Consider the following 18,377-nt stretch of genomic DNA (forward strand, 5'->3'; position numbering starts at 1 on the left):
AATAATTATTATTATTATTACCATATGCTTATAAATAATGAACACATTAATTTTTTCTTTGTTTTGGTCCAAAATATAACGTTAAATTATGAAAATATTTACATTTCCAAACTATCCTTTAACAATAAAATGTAAATAACTGGAACAAATAAGCACAACGTGAAATGTCTAAAGAAAATTTCGTACAATTTTAACAATATTCTTCCTGTTACTAAATGTTTTGTGCTTTTTGTATATGTAATCCATAACGTACATGTATAAATGAAGTTGAAGGCATAATAATGGTAAAATTGCACTTGTTCTTTTATAGGAAATTTCATTTTTTTCTGGTTATTTATGCCCTTTTTGTTTTGATCATTGCAAATGTAAATATTTTCATCATTTAATGGGGGGTTTTTTTGCACTAAAAGAGAAAAGATTGGAGTTGTCATTATTCAAGGCTATTATGATATATGATATAATTGAGTTTGACATCCTTGATCTATATGTATGTACAGCAGTGTTTTTCAACCTTGGGGTCGGGACCTCATGTGGGGTCGCCTGAAATTTCTAGTAATGGATTGAAAAAAACAACCTTACTGATAAATAGAGAGTTGACAGAGACAATCACAATTCATAAAAGACATGACAAACTGTGAAACTGAAGCGCTGTGGTTCTGTTTATCTGTCAAATGTTCATTGTGGTCAGTTTCAGATGCTGCAGCTCTTTCATAATTCATAGTTTGAGTTCTTGTTTGTTCAGTATTAATTGTCAGCCTTGTAAATCCAAGTTGGACTGACTGTACATATCCTGACCAAGGAAAATAAGATTCTACCTTTGTGCAGTAATCTACACCTAGCTTTTCTGTCTCCGTCCATAATAATATACATTATATAGACTAAATGTCCTCTAAAATTAATGTTTAATTGCAACTAGGGATGTAACAATATGAAAATTTCATATCACGGTTATTGTGACCAAAATTATCAAGCTTATCATTATTATCGTGATATTGTTGAAATTGTGCTCAAGATGTTCAAAAAGTACTTATATACAACCTGAAATAATTTAACCAAGTTGTATTTTGAAAAATAAATAAATAAAATTAAATAATAGCCACAATGTACTTTCTGTTGGCAGAAACATTAAAATATTAACGTGTAAACAATCAAATTTACCAATGCACATTAAAGATGTCACCTTATGGCCAGTGTTTGACCATTTTCCATATCAAGTTTGAGTTGTTTGAGTTTCTTTTTCATAGATAGATAGATAGCAGCACTCCAGGTGCTAGCTAGCTAGCACCTGGAGTGCTGCTGCTTCTCCAGGAAATGAGCAGTACCATTAGTTTTCAAAGTGCGGTAATCAAACACGGTTATGATAATAATTACAATTTAAACGGTAATACTAACCATCTGGAACTTTATCGAGGTTTATCGTTATACCGGTAATCGTTACATCCCTAATTGCAACATAGTATAGCAAACTATTGCATGATCAACAACAAATTAATTTTAGCTAAAAAAAAAAAGGCTAAGTTCTGAATGTCTGGGGTCACCAGAAATTTGCAAAGTTAAAATGGGGTCATGAGCCAAAAAAGGTTGGAAACCACTGATGTACAGTATGTATCATCCATCCATCCATTCGTCTATTATATAGACTAAATGTCATCTATAATTCACGTTTATTTGCAACATAGTATAGCAAACTATTACATGATCAAAAACAAATAAATTTTAGCAAAAAAAAAGTCCATTTTGAATGTCTGGGGTCGCCAGAAATTTGTGATGTTAAAATGGGGTCACGAGATAAAAAAGGTTGGGAACCACTGATGTACAGTATGTATGTATCATCCACCCACCCACCCCTTTCTTATTGTTTTGGTGTGTGTCATTCATTAAGAACATTGTGTAATATGTCATATTTTCTTTGACAGAGGCTGCTTGTGTTCTTATTCAATAACGTGATAAGCAACATCCGAGTAAACAACCAATAAAACACTAATCCAACAGAAAAACCTGTCTTGAAGAAAACACCGCTCAGATGTCTGTGTCTTCGATAAGACGCCCCCCTCACCTCTCACCTGTACCAGTGTAAAAGCTGTGGATTGTTTGTGCCACTGCTGTTTGTGACGAACAGACGAGCCTGTGTCGTAATAACCTGACGCTGATGGTTCACCAGCCAGCATGTTTTTCTACTCACTGGACTTTTAACTGCCGTGTTAATGAATGACTTAGATTGCCTGAATGCAGGAAATCTTAAAAAACAAAAGACAAAACATGTTGATTTACTGATGTCACGCAAAGTATTTTATGCAAATACCCATAAATCTGTTTCACTGTAGATATTTAATTGTTTGCGGATGAAAACTTCTGTTAGGAAAGTTAGAAAATTTGCATATGAAATGTAAAATTGTAAACACTGGTCTCTGCACATGATGTGGACGAAGACTTATATCCAGACCCACAAGGAAGGTTTCGTCACATTTTCATGCCTTGTTTTGCTCTTTTGTCATGAGAACATTTTGAGAGAAAAAAAAACAAAACGCTTTCTTCACCTTGCTTGGACTGATATATTTAACGTTTGGAAAAGACACCCATGCTTTACATATTTATGAAGCGTAGGTCCTCCTATATCCTGAACACCGAAAAACAAAAGTACCCAAGTGGTTTACATTTTTTAGTTATTCAAATGATGGTTTGTTAAAAAAATGTTTTGATGACTAAATGTATTTTACAGCATCATCATCATTCTATGTTATAAAAGGGAAGCGTGTGCGTGTTTGTGTTTGTGTGTGTATGTGTCTCTGGCATCACACAAAATCCAGAAAGAGCTGACTGCTGCTGTTTGGCATATTTGTGTATTTTTGGTCAAGGAACAGACTAGCGAAAACGGCAAGTTGATAGGACCAATATTTAGGGAGATATTAGAAATTTTGGAATACAATAGCCTTACGATCACATTGCTATGGCCAGAATCACATGAACACTTTGGTGGTCATTGCTGAACCGGAATACTGCCCCTCAGGGTTGGGATGTGGATTTTAACACCCCCCACCCCGTTTTCACATTCCACCCTCGGTATTGACAATGATGAAGTCCATGATGAGACCCATGATTCCCCACGGGTCAACGCAGTAGTTTAAAATAAATCGACATTAGCAGTATTTCTCTGTCACTTTTCTTATTATTTTTCAAATTATACAAGAATGGTTTACGCTTTTATGTTTTACTGGTTAAATCATGTGTAGACTTTTACAGAAATGTAATTTCATAGATACTGCCTCAGAAATCTAAAAAAAAAAAAAATGGTAGAAACAGGTCTATCTGAAACCCCATACCCTTTACTATATTGGAATACTGGGTTCTGTTTGGTTTCTGTTATTGTCTGTTGTCTCCATGAATGCATTGAATTGTGGGACATTTGCATTGAATTGTGGGTCCACAGGTTAAACCAGTGGTTTCCAACCTTTTTTGGCTCGTGACCCCATTCTAACATCACAAATTTCTGGCGAGCCTAGACATTCAAAACATAGACTTTTTTTGCTAAAATTTATTTGTTTTTGATCATGCAATAGTTTGCTATACTATGTTGCAAATAAAGATTAATTATAGACAATATTTAGTCTATATAATGTATGTTATTATGGACAGAGGCAGTAAATCCAGGTGTAGATTACTGCACAAAAGGAGAATTGGATTTTCCTTGGTCAGGATATGTACAGTCAGTCCATCTTGGATTTACAAGGCTGACAATTAATACTGAACAAACAAGAACTCAAACTATGAATTATGAAAGAGCTGCAGCATCTGAAACCGACCACAATGAATATGTGACAGATAAACAGAACCACAGTGCTGCAGTTTCAGCTTCACAGTTTGTCATGTCTGTTATGGATTGGGATTGTCTCTGTAAGATCACCATATATTTTTTATTAGTACGTTTTTATTTTTATCAATTACTACAAATTTAAGGCGACCCTATTTGAATTCCAGGCAACCCCATGTGGGGTCCCGACCCCAAGGTTGAAAAACAGTGGGTTAAAAACTGAAATTCCATTCAATAGTATGAAATTTACATCCTACTGTGTTAATATTATGATATTGGACTTATTTTTTAAAACTGCAAACTGTTATACCATGCTGATTAGCATATTAGTATGGATTTTAGGACACTGTCTGAGGGTCCATAACCCTTTGGCCCAATGGTGTTGTAACCTCAGTTAATAAATATTGAATTTTCTGTGTTAACTTCCCACTTAAAAAAACTTCTTTGATGTTTATTTTTACAGTTCAGTTCAATTCAGTTCAATCAAATTTAATTCAATTCAGTTCACTTCAATCCAATTCAGTTTAGTTCAGCTCAGTTCAGTTCAGTTCAATAAACTTTATTTTATCCCCAAGGGGCAATTTAAAGGCACAAGTGAGCAGAATGATGACAACTCACTTTTATTATTCTAGTAAATGTAAGAAATTGAAGCCAAATAAATGAACAAAGAAATAATAATAGAATATATGATAAAAAAAATGGAAATAATAACAACTATGTATTATAAATAACATGCAAACGTATGAATAAGGAGTGGATAAAAGTTGTGCATTAAGGGAAATTTTATATTTACAGTTGTTATTGCAGAGGTAATCAGGATTAAAATAAATATAAATTACCATAATATATAGCATGTGTAATAAGACAAGCGACAGAACTTTGGTGTGTTTTAGAGCTACACCATGTGTGTGAGTGTTGTGTGTAAACTCAGACAAGATCAGATGACAGTCATTAAGGTCCAGGTCTTGGCGTACCTTCAGCTCTTTTTTTGTCTTTTGGCTCTCCTCCTTGTCCTAGTTTAGCTCTACAGTCTTCATCCCTCAGTCTGTCTTTATCAAGGTGATTTTTGGAGAGACAGACACATCTACACAAACCAAAAGCCAAAGAACATGACGCAATACTGTCTGCAGCAAAGTAAAAACCAAAGGAGGCAAATTAAAACATCTTAGAAACTCACAAGAAAATAAAAACTTGTTTAATTTGGGGACGGAGACCATACTAAACCATTATTCATCCGGTCAAAAATACTAAAACTCAGTCATCAGATCAATTTTCAAACAGCACAAACCGAAAAATAATCAACAAACCAGAGAATATTCAAAGAACATTTATTAATAGGGAAGGAAATCACAATTTAGAGTTCAGGGTTATATAATTTGAAAAATATGAGGGTGTTTACAACTAGGAAGAGATGTTCTGTTTGTGGGAGGAAATCATGCAACAACATAAAAGTGGAGTTAAAACAGTGTCCAAATATGTTTCAGTTTAAACAGAGGTATAAATGTATGATTTTGTTGAAATATTGGACCAAAATGTTGGAATATGGGTGGGTTGGTCCTATTTATTTATTTGGGTGCGAAGGGAAAAATGCAATAATAAAAATAATATTGTTGTGGTTATTTAATTTAAATTATTTAGTTATTGTTACTTTCTTTTTCTTCTTTTTTTCTCTTTCTCTGTGGGATGATCATTGTTTTGGTGACCTGATTTAGGTCAAATGGGGTTGGATTAGATGTTTACTTCTTCTCAGTCATTTTCAGATATGTAAGGAACACTAAAATTGTATAAGGATTTATTTTGTATTACAGGATCTATTTCTTTTTTTGTTTTTGTCTTTTCTTTTTTTTTTGCAGAAACTTGCAGAAACAGTTAAAGTGAGAAGGCAGTGATAGGGGATCTGGGTGACAACTACTCATCAGGTAATCAGCTGATCAGCACCGCTAATACCTCTGTTATCTATCTTGCAGACATCCCAAATAAATGCTGTTGTCTCCAAAACAAGTCAAACAAGTGGCTGAAAACAAACTGGAAATCAATATTCTGGATCACATGAGGTGATTAAACCAATGCTGCCTCAATTCAAATACTGCTGTCTTTAACTTTTATTGTGTAGGTGTCTGTTCCACATTATTCATTCATTCAAGATATTTTCGAAACATAACTTTTAAGGTTTGCTTCTCATAAGTCACATTAAAGTGATACGACTGTCTGCATGCATTCTATTCCCATTTTCTGCACAGCAACAACAACAACAACAAACTCAACAACAACATAATAATAATAATAATAATAATAATTGTTTGGTCTCTACATTTATTTCTTATTTTATCTCTAAATATTTGATTTTATTTCTATGCTATTTGTATTTTTTTCTAATTCTTCTTTAACTTCATTATTATTATTATTATTATTATTATTATTATTATTATTATTATTATTATTATTATCATTATTATTATTATTATTATTTTCTATAGTTGTTGTCATGACATTTAAGTTTCAGTTTGTACATTGGCCCTTAATGTGTTTATTTAATTGGGGTTTATATTTTTTATTTATTTTTATTTTATTTATTCATTTATTTTTTTGCATGTTTTTATTTGTCAATTCATTATTAAGTTTAATAAATTTGATTTTTTTTATCTATCTATCTATCTATCTATTTTTTTTATTTTATTTTTTTACTTTTTATTGTTTTTTTGATGTACTAATGTAATGATATTCATCTTTCATCTGTTCATATGTTTTATTATTTTATTTTTCCTGAGGCACGTGTACCTCTAAACACCCACCATGTGAGTTCAGCGCCTCGGCCACAATTTGAATGAAAGACCGCATGTGATTGGACAAATCAAACAAAGATAACGATTGGCTAACCGTTCGCCGGCAATAAGTAGGCGTGTCCCAGTCGAGCCCATCAATGGGCAGCCTTTTCTATTGGTCAGTAGTAAAATGACGTAGCCGCTGCCGGCAGAGTGGCCTACGACGTAGTGCTTTTACGGGAATGGGCGTGGCTTTGTAACATTCTTTAGAAGCCGGCGTTTCGATACCGGCATTTCAGTATTATCCCGCGAGGGGAAGACACCGCGCCTAGGTGTTCTATTTATTTATTTATTGTAGTATATTTTTAAGGAGCTAAACATGCTCGGTCTGTGCCTTTACGTCCCCGTGTCCAACTCAGATCCAGTCGAAGTGGAGTATTTTGAGTCTAACGGACTGCCGTCGGAGCTGAAGTCTCTCTTTACCCAGCTGAGTGTCTTCCTTCCGTCCCAGGAGTTCTCTTCTTATCAACGATGGCGAGAGGTAAACAAAAAAAAGTCACCTGAATTCAATGTCAAGCTACTTTGTGTGTCAAATCCCACTCTGCCGTGTAGTTACAGTTACCTACTTTTTAAAATCCAATTACTTTAACCGACACTAAAGCTTTTCTTTCCGGCGCCGGAAGGATTTACACCGGCTCGTGAAAAGCCTTACGACTAGGCCGCACGGCTGACCGCCTGCCGCAAAAGTTAGCACGCGATTATAACTTTGTCTATTTACGTAGTTTAGAAGTCGTTATCAGACACAACTTGTTGCTAAGTATACGTTACTTACAGCTAGAGAATAAAAATTCTTACTCCTCTTCTATAAAGTGAGTTTTATAATGTACCGGTTTAAAGGCAGTCTCATTCATTCAACGGAGAAAATCCACCCTAAAAAGGAATTTAAGGCGCCAGTGAATCTGAGCAGTGGTGAAGCCCATATTAACCCTTTCATCCATGAATTATGATTAAATCAAGATTTTTTTTTTTCCCTGAATCTTTATATTCCTCTTTAGGCATGAAAAAAACAATGTGATTGAAATTTTTTTATGAACCAATTTTTCATGGACTATACATTTCATTTTTGAAGCAAAGAAACATTTACTGACATACTGTGTGAAAACTATGCAATAAAATCATTTTTTATGCTGTGAATCTGATGTTTCCTCACATTTTAACATACTAAAATACTAGTTATTACTCACTCGGATAATATGCAACCAAAAAAAACAACTTTTTGTTTTAAAAGAAATTTAAATTACTGTCTAATAACAATTAGCAATTGATTTACACTCAAATGTTTTACTGCAGATCAGGTTTAGCAAGAACAGGAAGAGTAATGGTATGAATTGTAATGCATGCGCATAAGTGTCCACTGTGTTGGTTGATATGGAACTAAAACAAAACCCATGAATATACCAGAGAACAGCTGTAGAATAACTGTCCACTGTAGTGACCACTGTGCATGAAAGGGTTAAGTCACCATTGTCTTTAATTTTGCAAGATAGTGTGTCTAGGCATTGTAGTGCTTGTACTATGCACATATAAGTCATGTTTTCTTTTCTTTAAACTGTTCATTTAAATGCTTTTATTTTGGATTTTCCATATCTGGTGACTTTTGATATTTGGACATTTCCTGTTCTGTCTCATAAACCTTTTGCCTTAAATAAAAGGAATAAATGGGAATATTGCCATAATTTATTTTAATTTAGCTGTAAAATGCAAGATTGTTTCTGCTTAGGTCTCTGCACATGTAAATGCACATTACCTCAACAATGTTTAACATTTTTGCACATCTTTTTAATACCACAATCTCTGCAAATGACTTTTGTAGCCACTTTATTTAACTAGTGCCGCTTGGAAAATGGAAAATTGTGCCTTTTTTGGTCATGTCCACTGGGTTGGCTCCTGGGTCCTCTGTCACCTTTGTGTCCTGGAGCTCACAACAATGCAGATGTGATCTGTAAGCATAATTTACTTGTGTGGCTCTAACAGTCCCTGCACCATTTGTCTTCACAGCAGTTGTTACAGTCAATCAACACAGTTTGATGACTTTTTGGGGAAAGGCAGCACATGCACACCATGATCCAAGCTGTCTCTAGGGGATAAAAAGACTCTAATGTACAGTATTTGACACAGTTTTCCCCATTAAGTATCCTGCAGGGTATCTTTTTCAGTCGTGTACAGAGCAGGAATGTCCTGAGGATGTATTACTCCGACAGTCATATGCCTGAGCTATGGGCAGTGGATCAGGTATCTGTCCAGGACTGCCAATGTCCTCGTCTCGTTTTAGCTCAGGAGGTTAGGGCTTAGACTGGATTAAAACAGTCGGCACATTGGCCTGTAGTCGCGGTCAGAGATATAGGATATGTTGGCGTCATCACGGTCATTCAAGAACACCAAGAGGACCACGGCTTGGCAAATGGGTCATCATACTGTCCTGCTGGGTCACAGGGCACGTAAATCTGAAATGTCAAAGAGGGCTGTAGCTTGTGTTTCTGATACTCATTTAACTTGGCTTATACACATGTTTTTAACATTTAATACATCTAAATAAACCTTTTTTATAACGTAACTAAACCCAACCGACCTCTCTGATCCGACCTGCAATTAACCTTTAAGTTTATTTCTTTTCTTGCAGAAAGGTTCAAAAAGGGAAGAAAGCAAGTCAGATGGGCAGCTGGACTTTGAGGAGTTTGTTCATTATTTGCAAGATTATGAGAAAGACCTGAAGCTGGTGGTGAAGAGTCTGGACAGGAAGAATGCAGGTAAGAATAAGCTACAGTAGCTGAGCTGAGGTTTTAGTAGGGTGGGTTTCATTTTCTGTCAGTGGTTTTACTCTGAATTTCTTGGTTTCTTTAAGGTCAAGTTGATCCCAAGGAATTCATGCAGTCTCTTCGGGACCTCGGCGTGCATATTTCCCTTCAGCAGGCAAAGGAAGTCCTTAAAAGGTACCCAGTTCTCCTGTTTTCTCTCTCAGGAGTGACTGATGTAGGACTGCAACATCTTAATTTTGCTTTCTTTGTCTTTTGCAGCATGGATAAGAACGGCATGATTACAATCAGCAGCAAAGACTGGAGCAAGTACGCCATGGTGGAGAAGACTGACAACATCCCTGAGATCATCCTCTACTGGAAACACTCCACGGTTAGTTCACACTTTGTTTCCTGACAAGGAAGTAAATCTTACAGGCGGTTTCACAAAGATAGGCTATAAAAGTTTTTTTATCATAACAGTAGTCAGACATCAGGAAGGTGTCTAAATATATTTTTGCACAAAACCGACAAGTTCCCTGCTATTTTAAATAGTACTAATTAGCTTTTAATTCTTGGACTTTTTCAAACCAGAGAACTTGACTAGTGAATTTCTCAAATCACGCAACGGAACAAAAGGAAGTGTTAACAGATTTATAACCTTTCAAAGATTGTTTAATGGATAACTTTAGATAAAGTATTAAAAATAAATATAATCTGGAACACGTTGAGATCCTCATGTTCATGTTTGTCCTCTTCTAAATCATTAAAGTGATACTTTGAGAAACGCTATCGACCAAATAATCAATTGGCTGATAAACTGACAGTGAAAATAATCATTGGTTGCACCTCAAGATAAACTGTCGGACTATACTAGTCTAAAGAGTTGTGATGTGTGGTTTAACTCTTCTTGGGGAAAAAAAAATTAGGCTGTAATTGTCCACTGTTCCAGAAAATTCCTCTGTTCTAATGAGAACTGTGCCCTGTTGTCCTAAGTCTTTAATCCAATAACACTGTCTGTGTTTCAGTAACTGTATCACTCCAAGTGGAAAAAGCAGGTCAATTAAAAAGAACATTCCCTAAAAAGGTTCCCCAGCATAAGTCGTGCGTCATCAATTAAGCGCTATTAGATTCATTTATCCCCTTCCAGAGGGGATTATGTCTGAAGGATTGGGAATTTTGTCTCGCTGTTACGTAAAAGGGCCCATTGAGAGCAGCTCCCACAGGTCGGTGAGCTCAGGTGTTCAAGCACAGGTTATTTAAAAAAGCCATGCCATCTAATGGGTTGTGCAGTCTTGGCTTGGCATGAGGGGCCCACGGGGTGTTCCAGGTCCTGAAATAGAGCTGGCGCTCCCCTCCAGGAGGCCCAAGACCAGCTGGAAATGAGCGGTGGAATCTTTACATCTCCCAATGAGGACAAAGTGATAAATTGGTTAAATATCAGTGCAGTAAAGTTACGTAAAGGTGATCACACAAAATGGAAGGTGAACTTAAATGACTTATAAGATACAAGAAATGTACTGTGTTTTTTTTTTTTCTCAGAGTATTTATGTCATAATCCACCGCTGCAGGTTCAGGTCCACTTGTCAGTTTGCCTCTCCTGACCCAGATCATTTCCAAATGAGACTCCTGTGTTCTCCGACCTTTACTCAGAGCCTCATTTGATAAGTTCACGGCTCAGTTTACAAAGTAGTACAGCGGCTTTATGATAAATCTCAACCCCCCACGGCACTGCCATTGCTCAATGATGACTTGGTTTAACTTTTACTGTCCCACAGGCTCCTGTTGAGACAAGTTTTCACACCAACTAGATGTTTGAGCCTATGAAACACAGCAACTGACACTCACATGTTTGACACCCCAGTGGAAGAACTTTTTTTTTTTTTTTTCAAAGTTTTATCCTTTTTACCTCTAGATGATTGGCTCTAAATCCAGAACCTGCCCTCTTTATGTTGGAATAATTGACAAACCTTTGTGATTGAACTGCTCTAGCATTTGGTCTCTTTATGGTTACAGTTTATTTCCTGTTTTATATTTGCTGGGTGCTCGCAGATGCCTCGTGTGGTTAGAATACACTTCCTCTTCATCTTTAAGAAGTCTTGCTGGGAAATCCAACCTTATTTTCGATTTCTGCAAATAAAAACCTAAATCAACCCTGAAACTAGTCAGTAGTTCAAATAAATGCACTTGTAAAATTCACCAATTTCAAAATACAAGAAGAAATAAAAATAAAACCAACCCACTAAACTATCTTCTGTCCTCCAGTAAGGGTTTTCTTCTTTATATCTAATGGCTCTACTCTCTACTTGTTTAGATCTTCGATGTGGGTGAGAACCTTATGGTGCCCGATGAGTTCACCACAGAGGAGAAGCTGACAGGAATGTGGTGGAGGCATCTGGTCGCCGGTGGAGGAGCTGGAGCCGTTTCCAGAACCTGCACGGCACCTCTGGACCGACTCAAAGTCATGATGCAGGTAAGAGGAGAGAAAAAAAACTGGGATCTAATGGGGATATGTGGAAAAATGTGCCGTGGGAACTGAGCAGTGTGTGTGAAGGAAGAGGTGGAAATTCTTATCTCGGTCAGAACAGAGTAGGACAAAGTGTAACGGGGACTTAGTCAAGCGGAGAGCAGAAAGTATGAAAATAAATGCTCTGTTCAGTTGCAAAGACAAATATGTGGATGTGCATTTCAAGCTCAAACTGAACGTCCCATTACCTTGAAAATGGAAAGTATTTGGGGTTTACAATGATAGAAGACTGAAAGGTGAAAACTCTTACAGACAAAACCACATTGTTAGGCAATTATAAGGAGGTTAACTCATATTTTTTGGCCAAATTGTGATATCTGCATAACTTTACTCTCCTAACACTGCTCAATCATTTTCACAATTTTGACAAAAATATGACGTAGGCAATTGTTCTGAGGCCAACAACCTGCAGGTTTTCGATGCCATAAATGTACAACATGAGGATGATCAGGAATCACCCGACATCTAAAAGAAAGACCAAAGCTTTAATGACAAAACCCCATGACAGCATGGTTAACATTTTATTATCACATCATTTTTCACATACTTGTAACTGGACACGAAGACCACAGGACTTGTAAGGTTTCCTCATATGTTGACCTCTTCACCTTCCACGTGACTGTAGGATGTACAGTACGTTTCCATTGAGTCAAACTGGGCTGAAGCGTTTTAATCAAGCAGCGATTAATATATGACTAAATGATCAACGATAAGCGCATAACTTTGTACTTTGAGAGGGAGCTCCTTTCATAACAGCAGCCGACAGTGGCTCAACAATGAAATTTCTCAACAGGGTCATAAACGAGTTAATGTTTAGGTGTGGTGTGTGTCAGAACGCAGTCCAGGGGTCGATTATTTAAGCCAAGCCACGTCTTCAACCAATGGCAGCTCATGAATGCTCGTCACACCCGCGGCTGCGTAATCTCGAGCTTAATCTACCGTCAGCGCCCATTCACAATCTGTGTCGATGACCCCGTAGCTGCGTCAACTGCCAACTTTTGACATGATCTATTTAACTTTGCCCCTATTGGATTTTGATTAGCTCTTTTGTTATTTTCCAAACAGTTCATCAAACAGACCTTGATACGACCTAGTTCTGGGGTTCAAGAGTCTTAGTCTACGTGCAAGAATTCACTTTGCAACAGTTGGGGGAGTGGGCACACAAGTTCACTGAAGAAAAAAAACTGTGGGACTTCATGAATTATTTCCTGTCTGTTTCAGAGTTTAATATCTATGTCCTGTTTGTTCTCAGGTTTATGGATCCAGAACCAACAACATGTGCATCATGAGCGGGCTGACGCAGATGATTAAAGAAGGCGGAATGAGGTCGTTGTGGAGAGGCAACGGAGTCAACGTCATCAAAATCGCCCCCGAGTCGGCCCTTAAATTCATGGCATACGAGCAGGTGAGATGAGTGAAAAGCGAGCACTGAGGCGCAAACGTGTTACACCGTCCTTTTATTTACCAACGTTGTGTCTCTTACACTGTAGATTAAACGCTTAATCGGCAGTGATAAGGAGACCCTGAGCATCTTGGAGCGGTTTGTCGCCGGGTCTCTGGCTGGAGTCATCGCCCAGAGCTCCATCTACCCCATGGAGGTGAGCATCGCTAAAGTCTGGCCCACGTTTCAGTTCCAGTCCGTCCTTTTACAATCGTTTTAATTCTACTCGATGTGTCGTCAGGTGCTGAAAACTCGTCTGGCTCTGAGGAAAACGGGCCAGTACTCTGGAATTGCGGACTGTGCGAAGCAGATTTTCAGGAGAGAAGGACTCGGAGCGTTTTACAAAGGCTACGTCCCCAACATGCTGGGCATCATCCCCTACGCAGGCATCGACCTGGCTGTGTATGAGGTGAGTCCGCCTCATGTTTTACCTGGAAACTGTAGTTGAGATTCTTAAAAAAAAAAAAAACATGAAGTGCTTGAAGACTCTTTAGTAGATGCAATAACTTTATTTGCTGCAAAAAAGTAATAAGTTAGAACTGTTTTTGTGTGAAAGTTTTTAGCAGTTTTGTAAAATGGCATGTAGCTGAATAGGTTCTTTTACAGGATGTCTTACATTTCACTTCTTTTCTACTCAGACTTTAAAGAACAGCTACCTGCAGCAGTACGGTACCAACAGCAGCGACCCTGGCGTCTTCGTCCTTCTGGCCTGCGGCGCCGTCTCCAGCACTTGCGGTCAACTCGCCAGCTACCCCCTGGCTCTGGTCCGAACCCGCATGCAAGCACAAGGTGAGGCCTCGAGTCCCAACACGAATGTACAAGGGTTCAGTCATACTAGAGGAAATGGGGGTTATTATTTTGATAGGAAATATCAGTGACTGAGAAATGATGGCACAAACCACACCTCATCACTTCAGTGAAACTTTATCCTTCAGTTTATCACAAACCTTCAGCATTAGAATAGATCTTTATTGTCACTGTTACAGGAACAATGAAAATCTGTTTAGCAGCAAAAAGACCGTATAAAAATATCACACACAATACTGAAAAGAATTGGGAATATACAAAAACTACAAAGATAAAATATTAAATATACAAAGAGCTAACTCTATACTACAGATAGTAAATATGTACAACATAAAGATGTATTGAAGGTAAAATTAAAAACAAGGACAACTAGAGAAGAATCTAAGACGTAGAAGAATGAAGCTGCAGGAAATAGAAAAACTAATACAAATGTGACTCATTAAGACTTAAGTTCAGTTACAAAGTCTATCACATACCACTGATTAGATAAGTAGATAGTTAGACTTTATTGATTCCAAACTGGGAAATTGCAGTACAGTAGCAGCAGTAGTATGGCACACAGAAAAAATAGAACATATGAAACACACTATACAGAATAATTATGTGTTTAAAAAATAAAAAATAAAAACAATCTGGACTATGTTTATGATTGAGGTTTTAATATCGGACGGAGGCATTATTATCCTCTAAGACCCAGGAAATGTCAGCAAAGTACAAGCTTTTTTTGTTTTTTATTAAATAAGTGCCTGTATTGGAAACATCATGATGCAACAGTTTTTTTCAGGTGCAGTTTTTAAAATTTTTATGGAATGTCCTTTGTGGTGGACAGTTTTATTCTTTTTTTTTTTTTATAAGGTTGTGAAACTCTTGTCCACTAATATGGACAGAAAACCCATAGCTGGGTCTTAGGAGGTTATTATTATTATTATTATTAAGAAGCAGGTTATGGTCATGATGAGGCTGACTTATTTTCTGTGTTTTGGTTTATTTGATCTGAGCTGCTGTGTATTTGGAACAGCCCGTTGTAGTCCAATGACTGACTGCATCTTGTGTTCATCCTTGCAGCCGTGTCGGAGGGCAGCCAGCAGGTGTCGATGACCGGTCTGTTCAGGCAGATCCTGCAGACAGAGGGGCCCACGGGGCTCTACAGAGGCCTGGCCCCCAACTTCCTCAAAGTCATCCCCGCCGTCAGCATCAGCTACGTCGTGTACGAGCACCTGAAGACACAGCTGGGGGTGACGTCGCGCTGAAGTACAGCACGTGGCGCCCCCCCCTCCCCGTCCTCCCACTCAAACATCCCAACACCTCCACCCCGCCCCCCCTTCCTCCTCCTCCTCCCAGGGCTCGTGCTAGGGAATCCCAGGGACCTTGTGGCCCCTGAGGGTTCGTGGAGCCATCTCATTCTGTGAATGTCAGCTGACGAAAGAAGAGAGCTTTGGCAAAGGCCAAGGTGGAGGTTAGGTTATGGACTCTGTGAGCTCAGGTTGTCAGAAAAACTGCTGCTATTTTTGTTGTAAAGCTAACAGAAACACGTGGAATGTCAGCCAATGTAAATCAAGGACCAAATGTATACTGTTTTTGTCTTTTTGTGTTAAGGTGCCTGAGCAAATGTCTTGTTTTTTTTTTTTTTTTCACATCGAGACATTGTAAGCTCTGATCACTCAGTTTATGATGCACCAACGCCCCTGTAATGCAAAAAAAAAAGAGAGACTGCATCATATCAGGGTATATTTGCACAGATACAGCATTAATAATATATACGGCTTCTGGCTGTAGGACTAGATGTGTTCCTAATGGGGAGGATTTTTGCACACGAGTGAGTCTGAAGTCTCCACCCCTGTCCTGAATGAATGCAATGATGGATGATGAGGATTTTCTCTACGACTATTTATTCCCATCCATATATTTATTGTTTTTAGTGACTCGAAAAGGAGGCTGCACTGTCTGGGAGCGTTAAAGGGCTTTTTAACTTAAGTGCGATTGTATTCAACTGACAGTGAAACACTAAATGTAGGGCTTTGGAGTCGCTGTGGATGAAATACTTGTTGCTGTGTCTGTTTTGTTGGTGTCAGATCTTCTGTTATAAACTAATGTGAATAGGTGCCCTTTAACAGGAAGAATGGCTTAATGTTCACCTCAGGTTTAAAGGCAAGGTATTGTTTAATTCACACAGATAGGACTTTTTTTTTTTTTTTGCATTTTCAGGCTTTACACGTTTATACTTGGAATAAGGGCAAAACATGAGCGACATAATGCACTTTAATCAGCACTGGAAGGGCGTCTGAATGTCATTAATCCAGGTATTAAGATTCAATTTTTTGTTAATGTTTTAGTATTTTAAAGGACCATTATTTTGATGCAAATAAATGCAAATTTTCCTGTAATACTGAGGTGTCTGTCTTCATTTTGTACTGAAATGGTAGAATTAATGGCTTGATTTATTGGTGAGACACTAAGCAAAACTAAACAACTAACAAACTTAATCCAGAGTTTCCAGTCAATTTATAAAAAAAAAAAAAGGAATTTTGAGAACTCATTTTCCAGATCAGGTACTCAGACTTTGAAGTACGATAAGGGTTTGGTGCTAAAAATGATGCATTTGTGCATAAATTTAAGCTTCATAGCATTAGAATCCTTAGGAAATGACTGATTAAATAGTTTTGAAAGTATATGAAATTAATTATTCTGTGAAAATAAACGACTTAATATTAAATTAAGTCCACATCTGAAACAGCTGCAGGAATTTTGTTGGTAAAAATCCTGATAGTCACATGATAATTTTTCACAAAAACAGTTAAATTAGGCTCAAGGGTGTGTTTTTTCCCCTTCATTCTGATGCAAAAAATAATCTGCAAATCCTTATTTTTAAGCTTCTTTAAAGGTTTTAGAACTTTTTTCACCTCTGACTCTGAAATTCATAAAACAGAATTAATGCCTTTGATTTATTGGTGAGAAACTAAGCAGAACTGAACGACTAACAAACTTTGTCCAGAGTTTCCACAGTCAATTAAAAAAAAAAACAGGAATTTTGAGATCTCATTTTCCAGATCAGGTACTCAGACTTTGGAGTACGATAAGGGTTTGGTGCTAAAAATGATGCATTTGTGCATAAATTTAAGCTTCATAGCATTAGAATCCTTAGGAAATGACTGATTAAATAGTTTCGAAAGAATTTGAAATTAATTATTCTGTGAAAATAAACACCTTAACATTAAGTAAAGTCCACATCTGAAACAGTAGCAGGAATTTTGTTGGTAAAAATGTGTAGAAATCCTTATAGTCACATGATAATTATTCACATAAACAGTCAAATTAGGCTCTAGGGTGTGTTTTTTCCCCTTGATTCTGATGCAGAAAAATAATTTGCAAATCCTTATTTTTAAGCTTCTTTAAAAGTTTTAGAACTGTTTTCACCTCTGACTCTGAAATTTGACAAAACAAAAGCAACACCATCAGAAATACAAAGAAAATAAATAAAAATAACCTACAATTCCACTATGAGTAAAGGTTGGTTTTGTTGGGGTTTTTTGTTGTGTGCAGGTCATGTGATTCTGTAAAAGAGAAGTGGAAGCAGATTTGGACTCTTTCAGGACTTTTCTAATCTAATTGGGCATCTTGCTCATTTACTCCCACCTTTAGAGGTCCATGCTGAATGTTATTCATCAGACTTATATTAAAAACACTGAGGTGATATTTCTATTTATCTGAAAGCGCTGTATTAGTTAATTCACTCGACACAAACATGGCAGAAATGTCCCTCTTATGATCCCTTTAATACATTTAATAAAGAGTACCTGGTTTAGGAGATAACTTCAGTTTCTAATGAACATTATCTCTTTTCTCACAGTTTAACTGCTCCAATATTTTGCTTTAAAACTGATCCTTTGTCTTTTCTTTTTCTGAATCTCTGTTTCCAAAAACTTCACATGCATGGATTTCAGCCTCACTGATGTAAAAGGTTTGATCGTTTGACATTAGGTTGTGACGTTGGCACACACACACACACAAAAAAAGTCCAAGGTCTAAATTGAGGCTGAATTATGAACACTTCCAATTATTGGGTGTTAGAGTCATTCCATTCAAGTAAAATACAAAGTAGCAGGAAAGAAATTGTCAATACAAACAGAAAAAGAGAGAGAACGAAAATAACTAACTAAATAAATAAACATACATACACACCATATTATATAGAATAAGAGTAAGAAGTTTTTTTTTTTAGGAAATTGTACAAATAGTGTGG

General features: G+C 37.0%; 1 protein-coding gene across 1 annotated transcript; it reads left to right on the plus strand.

Annotated features, from left to right (window-relative positions):
* Nucleotides 1-6,949: 6,949 nt before the first annotated feature.
* Nucleotides 6,950-16,521, plus strand: LOC115425823 (calcium-binding mitochondrial carrier protein SCaMC-2-A-like). Its single transcript, XM_030143607.1, has 10 exons — nt 6,950-7,111; nt 9,251-9,377; nt 9,473-9,560; nt 9,645-9,756; nt 11,677-11,835; nt 13,142-13,294; nt 13,380-13,487; nt 13,572-13,739; nt 13,969-14,119; nt 15,203-16,521. The coding sequence occupies exons 1-10, from the start codon at nt 6,950-6,952 to the stop codon at nt 15,385-15,387; spliced, it is 1,413 nt and encodes a 470-aa protein (XP_029999467.1). The 3' UTR covers nt 15,388-16,521.
* Nucleotides 16,522-18,377: the final 1,856 nt, after the last annotated feature.

This window comes from Sphaeramia orbicularis, chromosome 9, assembly GCF_902148855.1.
Source record: "Sphaeramia orbicularis chromosome 9, fSphaOr1.1, whole genome shotgun sequence".
NCBI classification, from domain to species: domain Eukaryota; kingdom Metazoa; phylum Chordata; class Actinopteri; order Kurtiformes; family Apogonidae; genus Sphaeramia; species Sphaeramia orbicularis.

Bases quoted from the DNA above. Each gene is read 5' to 3' on its own strand.
- LOC115425823 (XM_030143607.1), top strand. From the start codon at position 6,950: ATGCTCGGTCTGTGCCTTTACGTCCCCGTGTCCAACTCAGATCCAGTC. The intron at 9,378-9,472 runs GTAAGAATAAGC...GGTTTCTTTAAG, and splicing joins TCTGGACAGGAAGAATGCAG to GTCAAGTTGATCCCAAGGAA. The intron at 13,740-13,968 runs GTGAGTCCGCCT...TTTTCTACTCAG, and splicing joins TCGACCTGGCTGTGTATGAG to ACTTTAAAGAACAGCTACCT.